Genomic DNA, 10,694 nt, shown 5'->3' on the forward strand with positions numbered 1-10,694 from the left:
ACCCACCCGCCACCCCAAATCACAGACAGTGCTGGCCAGCCTGGTTCAGGTTGAGTCCCCACCAGCTGGGATTTCTTCCTGGAGGTTTAGGAAACAGAGTTAATAGGATTCATGCATCTTTAATTTTACTAATAATTACATGAAGAACTAAACAGTACTTTTTACATTTCAAGGACTACATTGACTTAGAAGGCAGGGACATCTTTACCTGGCTGATTGTGTGAAACCTTCCCAGGAGAGTGCATCAGCCACTTTGTTAGAGGCTCCTGAAATGTGTTGTATTTCAAAATTAAAGTCTTGAAGACCTAAACTCCACCAAAGAAGTTTTTTGTTAGTCTCTTTGACTGTGTGAAGCCACTTCAGTGCATTCTGGTCAGCCTGCAGGTGGAACCGCCATCCCCAAATGTATGTGCTTAGCTTCTGCAGAGCTTACACAATGGAGTAACATTCTTTTTCTGAGACTGACCAGTGGCTTTCCCTCTCAGAAAGTTTTTTGCTGAGAAACATGACAGGATGGAATTATTGATCTGGTCCTTCCTGCATTAAAACTGCTCCTACATCATGCTCGGATGCATCTGTGGTTATGACGAACAGTTGGTTGAAGTCTGGGGCCCTCAGGACAGGGTCAGACATAAGGGCCGTCTTAAGCTGGTTAAAGGCTTTCTGACACTTCTCAGGTTTCAGAGTAGCAGCCATGTTAGTCTGTATTCGCAAAAAGAAAAGGAGTACTTGTGGCACCTTAGAGACTAACCAGTTTATTTGAGCATAAGCTTTCGTGAGCTACAGCTCACTTCATCGGATGCATTCAGTACTCGACTGAATGCATCCGATGAAGTGAGCTGTAGCTCACAAAAGCTTATGCTCAAATAAATTTGTTAGTCTGTAAGGTGCCACAAGTACTCCTTTTCTTTTTGACACTTCTCAGTCCACTGAACTGCAGTTGGTTGTTTTTCTCCTGGTCAGGTCTGTCAGTGGGGTGGCAATTTGGCTGTAGTTTGGTACAAATCTTTGGTAATACCCGGCCAAGCCCATGAAGGATTGGACCTGCTTCTTTGACTTAGGGACAGGCCAATTTTGGATAGCATTTACTTTAGCCTGTAGGGGATTGATAGTACCTTGACCCATCTGGTGTCCAAGATACATTACCCTGTTTAGGCCTATTCGAAACTTTTTGGCCTTAACGGTTAATCCTGCATTCCTTATGTGCTGGAAGACAGCTTGGAGGTGTTCCAGGTGTTCTGCCCATGAATCTGAGAATATAGCCACATCGTTGAGGTAGGCGACTGCAAATTCCCCAAATCCAGCCAGAAGGTTATCTACCAATCTCTGGAAGGTGGCTGGTGCATTTCACAGTCTGAAAGGGAGCACATTAAATTCATACAACCCTACATGGGTGATGAAGGCTGACCTTTCCTTGGCTGGGTGTTCATAAACGGGGGCTACCCTCCCCTTCATTTATCACAGGGACTCGGAGACTAAGATGATAATCATGGTATAAGGACCTGAATAGAACAGATCGGAATAGAAATATGACAGTACTAAAAACCAGGGGTACGGAAAGGAAGATTCCTAACTTATAATAAATTCAAGAATCAGTATCCATTCTAGTATAGCACAGAATTTAATGTGTTTGCTTTATTTAAAAAAAAAGCTTTTAGAACATAAAATGTGTCTATCCTGTTTTCCATCATTTGTATATTTTAAAAATCAGTTTAAAACAGTTGTTTTTAAACAATTAACCATCCCTTTGTCATGTCTGTGTCCCAAACCTGGAAGCACTGTAAACCTGAACGTAAAATTGACCATAAACAAAAATGAAGCTGACTTCATAGATTTTTGTTGTCCAACTTGAGAAATGCCAAAAGTAAACAAAGAGCATCAATGGTGAAAACCTAAAGTGGATTTTAAAAATGCTTTTGTTTTTAATAATTGAAACTGTTATTAACAACATTTGGAAAACAAATTTATTTATAATGCATGATTCTTAAGTAATGCTGTTTTACCTCCCAAAATGTCATCAGGTGCAACATATTTGGACAGATTTGCTTAACAGTCTCAGTCTGAGTCACTGCCTTTCCTTTTTTCCTGGAATTTTTTCAGAAGTTTAAGGCAGATTTGTTATCCAAGAATATATGTACAATATTTAAATATTGTAAGTGATCTTCAATTTTGCTGGATTTGATTCTCTCATAATTTAAGGATTGTTTGATGATGGCCATTTCCTTGAGCCTGCTCTGAGTTAAAAGGGTGAGGTATAAAAAAATAAAATAAAAAGGTTTTGTTTCCCATACATCAGGTCACCCTTTTGTCTCACTGAATTCTGTGCTCTGTTTCTCTTGCTCCCATCTGCCATTATGGCAATAATAGTCCCTCCATTGCACGCTGTACCTACTGCATGTCGCATTGGGATTCAGTGGCATCTCTCATCTGAGTCACTATTCTTGTCCATGTCCAGCAGTTTAGGCAGTAGTTACCCGGTAAATTTTTTAGGATTTGTACCTTCTTCCCCTGCTGAGACTCCCAGTACTCTCCCTTTTTGCTCTCACATGATCTTTGGTTACCTTGGGATTTCCTTTCTAAAGGAGCTTTAATCACAAATGCAGTGGTTGCATTCAGTACCAGGAGTAACATTCTGATCCTATTAAAGTCCATGGCAGTTTTGCAATTGACTTCTATGAGACCAGGATTTCACCACCCAGATATTTTCTTATTTCACAGCAAGTTCCGCTTTTCTGTAACATTTTCTACTTTAGCCTCAAAAAAGGAAATGGATTTATTTTACATTGTCAAGATTAAGGAGGCATTGATTGAATCTTGATTACATCTTCCAGTTTCCATTACTGACTTATTGCCGTCAAGGAAGCCTGGACTGATGCACTTTCAGAGTGTTTTAGGACTGAAGTGTGTGTCCATGATCTGAAGAATTCTGATCTGAGTGGTTTCTGTTTTATTTTTAGGTCAAATTCACCTGAAGATAGATACTCTACCCTTCAAATGCAACTGTTTTGTTGTGACATTCAGTCACCAGTGTCCGAGATTAAAATTGAACATAATGCTTTAAATGCATTGTTTTGCACGACTGAAAATTTAAACAGGTAAAAATAAAAAAGCTTAAAAATACACAGATATTATCTATCAACATTATTTTTAAAAAAATCAGATTCTGCCAAGTCTACTGCTACAGTAGGAATGAGTGAGAGCTCTTCAATTTCCCCACCCTCTACACTCCCTTCTTAAATGCTTCCTACTTCCTCATAAGTACAGTGGGCTTGTACCAGAAACAAGAAAGGAATATATTCCTGAAGATGGGGAAAGACTACTTAGCAAATTACAATTATAAGGTACTGTAAGTAATTCTACATAACCTATTAAGAAAACAGTTGAACAATATAAATTATTTACAGTTTTGTGGTACATTGAAAGTAACATACTTCTGGAACAATAAAAGTCCAATAACCAAAATGAAAATTGAATATTTGAATGTCACATCACTAATATCTCTTGGTTATCCCACATATCTGGAGGAAAAAAGACCAGTAACTACAGAGAATTCTTTTCTGGGTGTCTGGCTGGTGAGTCTTGCCCACATGCTCAGGGTTTAGCTCATCGCCATATTTGGGGTCGGGAAGGAATTTTCCTCCAGAGCAGATTGGAAGAGGCCCTAGGGATTTTTCGCCTTCCTCTGCAGTATGGGGCACGGATCATTTGCTGGAGGATTCTCTGCACCTTGAAGTCTTTAAACCATGATCTGAGGACTTCAGTAGCTCAGACATAGGTTAGGGGTTTGTTACAGGAGTGTATGGGTGAGATTCTGTGGTCTGTGTTGTGTAGGAGGTCAGACTAGACGATCATAATGGTCCCTTCTGACCTTAAAGTCTATGATTCTATGAATAAGTTAGGAAATATTTAACCTTAAAAGGTAGTTTTCCATAGCAAGCATTTCGTGTCTATAGAAACTGACTAAAATATCTGTTAATCTTCTGTGTGCAGTGCACTAACCACGGTATGTGTAGAAATGCTTCCATTTAATGAGATATTGACAGTTGTTCTTAGATATACCCGAATGTATGTTAGGCTGGATAATAAGTAGTCAGAATAAAAGGAAAATCAGAAAGAAAAGAAAATGAAACAAAATCACCCCTACTTTGTTTTACCTTCTAAGAGTATGTATGTGTGTATAACTAATATAGCATTTCTTTCAGACTATTTTAGATTATACTATCAGTACTTACCCATACCCGTAGATGAATGTTCTGCTTGTTTGTTGCAGAAAAGCTTCTTTTTTCCTATATAAAATTTCTACTTCTTGGTGATTTCCACTTCTTTTGTTAAGCTTTTATATTTCCCAACTTGTTATGCTGGAAATTCCTGCTCTTTTACTCTTCCTTTTGATATGCGCATTCCAAGAAATACCAGCCCTTGGGTGTCAACTGAGAGTTTTCTTTTTGAAGTATAGATTTTGGGTTGTTTTTTTCTTCTCCTAGTTTTACAGTATGTAGTAGAGATTTAAAGGATACTTGTTTTTGTTTGAAAATGTTCTAGTTTTCATTCTTGTTTATGTGTTTAGGTCATGTTTTTACCTTTTTGGTTATTTATGTTCTTGTACAATCATTGGACATTATTTTCCATTATAAACCATTCTGAATTTTCTTAGAGCTGTGAATAACTCTGTGGTAGAGTGCAAATGATTTTGCTCCTTCGGTTTCATCCCTGTGAGGAATTATACTTTGATTATTCTCTTGTAGTTTTTCCTTTTTTCTGGAAATTGATAAGACTTCGTTAATGCTTATTGAGTGACTTGTTAACATATGTTTGCCAAACCAAGATAAGGCATTTCCTTTTATGTTCCTGTTTTAAGATTCTTCTTATCAGGTAGCTATGCCCTTGTGTTAATAATGTATTTGGCATTGCAACCCCATAAGTCACCTTGAAAAAACCTTGGTTCTCAATGGGGAAAAAAATTATGGTGTTTCTTTGGTTTTCCCCTTGTGTCTGGATTTCATCTTGTTGTGATGGCCTAGCACTTACTAGTGTTTCATAATGTTTGTCATTTGCTTAGATTGCAATTTTATCACAAAGAAATTGAGAAATAATAATAAATAACAGTAGCAAAACTTTGCATTTATTCACTTTTCACTCAAAATTATGAGTAATCAACACAATTATTCCCCTTTACAGAAGGAAAAGGATGTAGTGATGAAGTGACTTATATAGTGTCCAAGTTCATAAAGCCAGTCAGTGGCAGAGTCAGGAAAAGAACTGAGGTCACCTTGCTACCTGAACTCAACCCCTTAACCCCCAGCTACCTCTCTGTTCAGAATACTTAAGAATATTCATTTATTAGGTAGATAGACTTCTAAAACATGTCTGTCTATCCTTTCACACTATGAAGGGCACAAGGAGAAAGGGTGTGTACATTAAGAATATTAACAAATATTACAAAACAAAACAAAAAAGTCATGAACTCTATTCATTCCCTTTCATCGATCTGTATTAATAAATACATCCCCTTATGCCCTTAAAGCAGGGTGTTATTCACTCAAGCACCTTAGTTGATCTCAACAGCCTTTATCGAAAGGAGGAAGAGGTGTAGCTAGGTCTTATACCATTTAGGACTTTGTACATTTAAACCAGCACATTGAATCATCCCCCAAAACAAACTGGAGGCCCAGTACAGATCACAGCGCCACAAATGAAATGAGTTCCTTCAGGAAATGCTGCTAAGCAAGTAGGCAACTTGTATTCTGACTAGCACGGTACAGATGTAACCTACATGGACCACATTTAAATGAAAAGATCACAACCTTCTACCCAGTAACAGATTAAAAAAAAAAAAAGTATTGTTGGCCTCTCGTGTTACCTAGATATCCAGAAGCAAATTCTGATAGAATCCCAAAGTTGCAAAATTTCTGTCAGAAACGGCCGGAAAACTCCCTCAGTCAAGGAAACTGAAATAACCACAGTCAGTAATAGCTTTTCCCAACCTACAAGCATGATTTTCATCTTGTCTGGGTTGACTCTGAGCCAGCTAGGCCCTAGTCTCCGTTTGCACCGAATACGTTCTTCAGCTGGACTAACCAGATCAGAAGATGGAGAACTAGGCATTATCTATGTACTAAAGACATTGCATACTATGTTTCATCATAAACCACCTTAATGGCCACACCTTAAAAGGAGGCAAGACAGAATGGAATCCTGTGGATTTTCATATGAGAGAGCTGTCGAATCAGATGAGCAAAGGCCCAACATTACCCCCTAGGTTCACTTAGAAAGAAAGGACTCGAATGACTCCATCTGCCACTACTATGCAGAGATTAGGGCTGTGAGGATTTCAGGAATCCTGTTGGAGACTTCTCTGATTTTTTTCTTTGCTGCAGGAGCCATGCTGCCACTGATAGATTCACACAAAGCTATGCATAGTATCTGTGGAAGGTAGCATTAACTCCCAATCAGAGTTTCAGTTGGAAAGCTACTGGAGCAGTAAGGGATGGTATCATGAAGAGTGGCTGCTCCTCTTTTCCACCTCCTTTCCACCTGCTCTTCAAACATAATTTATGTACTAACCCCCTGCCTCGGGTTTGGATTTATTAGCAAAGAAAACAACAATAAAGTAACATGGAGATTACCTCAGATCTTCTCCTCAGACTTGCCCCTGCCTAGGGTTTCTTCCTCAGAATGGTTCACCCTGCACTCTAGATCACCTCTCTCTGAGAGTCTTTCCCGCTTCCTTTATACCAAGTGAGGTATGAGTCCCCTGCCTTAGGGACTCAGCAGAACCCCTGTAGCATCTTCACAACAGAAATGCTACCTACTAACAGGATAAGGTGTTTTTCAGGCAAGTGGTGCCAGCATGTTACAAGTGCCAGATCCTGATACAGGAGCATAAATGGGTCAGCAGAAGAAGAGAAGATGGCATGGAGACCGCAGGAGCTCCTTTCTGCTCCCTCCAGGGCTGGTTTGCTGACTAAGGGTCCTTTCTGCTAATGTAAGCAGAGGGGCGGAGCATATGCTAGCCCGTGTCATTTATGGTACATAATAGGGAGTGCGGCAGAGTGGATTCAGTGAAATGGGCAGCCTTATGTCACAGCACAGTCGTGAGAATTAAAAAAAATCTGCCTTTTTAAAAGAAAAAAATCTATTTGTCCCCAGGCCACAAGTGAGGCTATAGGACTTGGGATGAAAGATGTATGTTAAATGGACACCCATAATATTCATACAAGTAGTTTTTCTTATAACTGAACTGCAGACTTACACATGACTCTTTACCCTCACAATTCACCCAAAGGCATATTGTATTAATAGATCTTTAAAACACTTCCTGTCATGTGTTAATGCTGTATTTAAATATTTATTTTACAGGTGAGGTACTGAGAGCTTTCAAACTGGGTTAAGAGGCCTGAAGGTTTCTCAAATTCTTTCTACTCTTTTGAATATTTTTTTTTTAAATGGGGTTTTTACACTCTGGTGTGGGCTTTCCATAGTAAACTTTGTGAAAGCAGCTCATAACAAAGTCTTAAAGTCACAGAAATATATAAAAGCCATGAAAATGTTTTGTTGTAACCAAACTGCTTTGCAGAATGAGACATTTACAGTGTGTATGTATATTTGGGATGCCTTCTGACCTCTTGGGTACCTGACTACTTCTCCATTTCTCCTGTCATGCAATCTCCCTTTCTCAATTTACTAAATAAATGTATTTTTACAAATGCCTTCAAGTTTTATGGCTACACTAAGTAGCAGAGGGACAAGCAACAAGCCACTCCACCTTGAATGGTTGCTCCATCTCCCCATCCTCCCATGGGGAACAGGACTCCAGAAAGGAGACAGGGAGGACGTGGGCCCATATGGTGCACCATGGGGAGCAATGAACTCCATAGTAATGGACAGAGTAGACTGCTCATCCCCTCATCTAAGGAGTAACACAGGAAAACTGGCATATCACAGGGGCACAATCTCTCTGGTATTCCTAGGGCACTGTAACTCTGCACTGCTGCCTACCCAGGCCTGTGGCACAAAAACCACAATTTAGCCTTCATGTGGCATCTCATCATCACGTGTTTTCCCTTACTTAGGGATGATGTGAGTCTAGGGGTTAGAGCACGAGAATGTGAGCCAGTATTCCTGGATTCTTTTTCTAGCTGTACTTAATTGTAGGTATGGATGTTCATCCCATCTAGAAATCAGGCAGGGGCTGCATTTGCAATAATGTTTACCCTTCCCCCATGAGTAAGTTGTTGGGAAGTGCATGGACCCACAGCCCCTGACACATACTCATCAGCACAGCCAGCTGAACACATGGTAGGGAGAATGTTATACCCAGAAAGGAGTGTAGTAAATTAATTATTCTTCACCCAGGAACAGGAGGGGAGTCCAGGAACTAACTGTGTCTGACTGTCTGCTTTCTCCTGGACTGAGCCTACAGTCTCAGCCTACACTCTCTATATTGAACCAAGTTAAAAGGCATACAGTTGGCAGAGCAAATTATACTGATGTAGTCACATGCATCTAAACCCCTAAACACTCCTTCAGTTTATTTAAATTAGCTTACAAAATGCAAAGGTGGTGTGCCACTGTTTGTCGTGTGTGTGGGGGTATTTCCTTTTTACTGAAAATTCTTTGGAAGTTCATGGGTAAATCCACACAGTTTTATGGCTTTTATATTGAAAATGCTATTCATTTTGATGTGTGATTGCTTTAATAGAACACTTGTACACAATTAACACCTCTTGTTTTTATTTTCAGAACAAATTATGACATCAACATCCAAAGGCATTTTTCGGCCATTTTTAATTATTTTCATTGTGCTGGGTTGTTTCATGGCATTTTTACTTATTTACATCAAACCAACAAACAGCTGGATCTCTGGTCCCATAGAATCAGCCAGCTCAGTTCTGAAAATGAAGAGCTTCTTTTCTACCAAAAGCAATTATTTTAATGAAACAACAATACTGATCTGGGTTTGGCCATTTGGACAGACATTTGATCTTGCATCTTGTCAAACAATGTTCAACATCCAAGGGTGCCATCTAACTATTGACCGCTCACTATATAACCGATCTCATGCCGTCCTTATTCACCACAGAGACATCAGCTGGGATCTCACTAATTTACCTCAGCAAGCTAGGCCGCCATTCCAGAAATGGATTTGGATGAACTTGGAGTCTCCAACTCACACTCCACAAAAGAGTGGCATTGAACACCTGTTCAACCTGACCCTGACTTATCGGCGTGATTCAGATATTCAAGTGCCTTATGGCTTCATGAAGGTTAGCACAAGCCCATTTGCATTTGAAGTGCCAAGCAAAGAGAAGTTGGTATGTTGGGTTGTAAGTAACTGGAACCCCGAGCATGCTCGAGTCAAGTATTATAATGAGCTAAGCAAATATACTGAAATCCATACCTATGGGCAAGCATTTGGAGACTATGTGAATGATAAAAACTTGATTCCAACTATCTCCACTTGTAAATTTTACCTGTCCTTTGAAAACTCAATCCACAAAGATTACATTACTGAAAAACTTTACAATGCTTTTCTGGCTGGATCTGTACCAGTTGTATTGGGCCCATCCAGAGAAAACTATGAGAATTATATTCCAGCAGATTCTTTCATTCATGTGGAAGATTTCCTCTCCCCAAGAGAGCTAGCAGAATATCTTCTAATGCTTGACAAAAATAATAAGCTGTATCTTAGCTACTTTAACTGGAGGAAAGACTTCTCAGTGCATCTTCCTCGGTTCTGGGAATCACATGCATGCCTTGCTTGTGACCATGTAAAGAGACATCAGGAGTACAAGTCCATTGGGAATTTAGAAAAATGGTTTTGGAATTGAACTTTTTACCTTTTTGTGCATTTTTTCAAAGAAACTGACATAATCTGTAGCCTAAGTGGAGGTGGGAAGGAAAAAAAAAATCTGTGTTTTATGTCAGTTTTTATCAGCTGTCCCCTCTTGGGGTATCTTATTTATGTTTGTCAGAGATTTTAAAAGCTCAGCATCAGCAGTCATCAATACTCAGTTTTAAATTATACTGTATATAGCTAATTATGTGCACTGAAGAATAATTTATTGTTTATTTTAGTTTTTATTCAAGGGTTTTTTCACGTTTTCAGTCGATTATCTGTCCCAGTCTTACACAAGATGTAGTGATTTTTAACATTGTGTTTTTTACTTTAGATGAGCTATTTAACATGTGTGGAAAATGAAGACATCTTAAGATATCATAGAGAATTTTAATGAAATTGGTTTAGTTTGAAATGGTTACTTTGAAATTTGTGTAACATTTCAAAAGACAATAATGTTTGTCATGGTTTAATTTCTGCTCTCTTAAATTCTAAGAACACTCTAGAATTGAATACACTGCATTACTTTAAGTGGTTCCTGTTTATAGGGTATATGGATTCAGAAAAAATGTATTATAAATAAGCTTTAAAAAGTTATCACAATATAAGAGAGCCTTTGGGCTTTAAACAGGAAAAAGGTATTCCCCTTACAGTTAGTTCCATTACGATACCTTGGAAATATATGGATTTGCTCTCATCTCCATAAGATAGAGTACTGAGGAATTGAGAAAATTAAGCTCCCAAGTTAGTGTTTGAAGCCCCGATTTGGTAAAGCATTTAAGCACATGCTTAAACTTAAGCATGTGCTTTTTTGAATCAGGGTCACAGGTTATGTTACTTTAAATACAGTTGAATA

The 10,694-nt window shown here is 38.8% G+C and overlaps 1 protein-coding gene across 3 annotated transcripts in view; it reads left to right on the forward strand.

The window, feature by feature from the left end:
* FUT9 (fucosyltransferase 9) overlaps nucleotides 1-10,319 on the forward strand; it is a 120,389-nt gene extending 110,070 nt beyond the window's left edge. For 2 of the 3 annotated variants that reach the window (XM_048844973.2, XM_075126588.1), the window contains exon 2: nucleotides 8,743-10,319. In XM_048844973.2, coding sequence (XP_048700930.2) covers nucleotides 8,743-9,830 — 1,088 coding nt within the window. In that variant the 3' untranslated portion in view covers nucleotides 9,831-10,319. Of the gene's footprint in view, nucleotides 1-2,963; nucleotides 3,096-8,742 lie in introns of those variants that run through there. The other variant, XM_075126589.1, reaches the window with a different exon arrangement.
* The last annotated feature ends 375 nt before the right edge of the window (nucleotides 10,320-10,694 follow it).

The sequence above is a fragment of the Caretta caretta genome, chromosome 3 (genome assembly GCF_965140235.1).
Source record: "Caretta caretta isolate rCarCar2 chromosome 3, rCarCar1.hap1, whole genome shotgun sequence".
Taxonomy (NCBI): Eukaryota; Metazoa; Chordata; order Testudines; family Cheloniidae; genus Caretta; species Caretta caretta.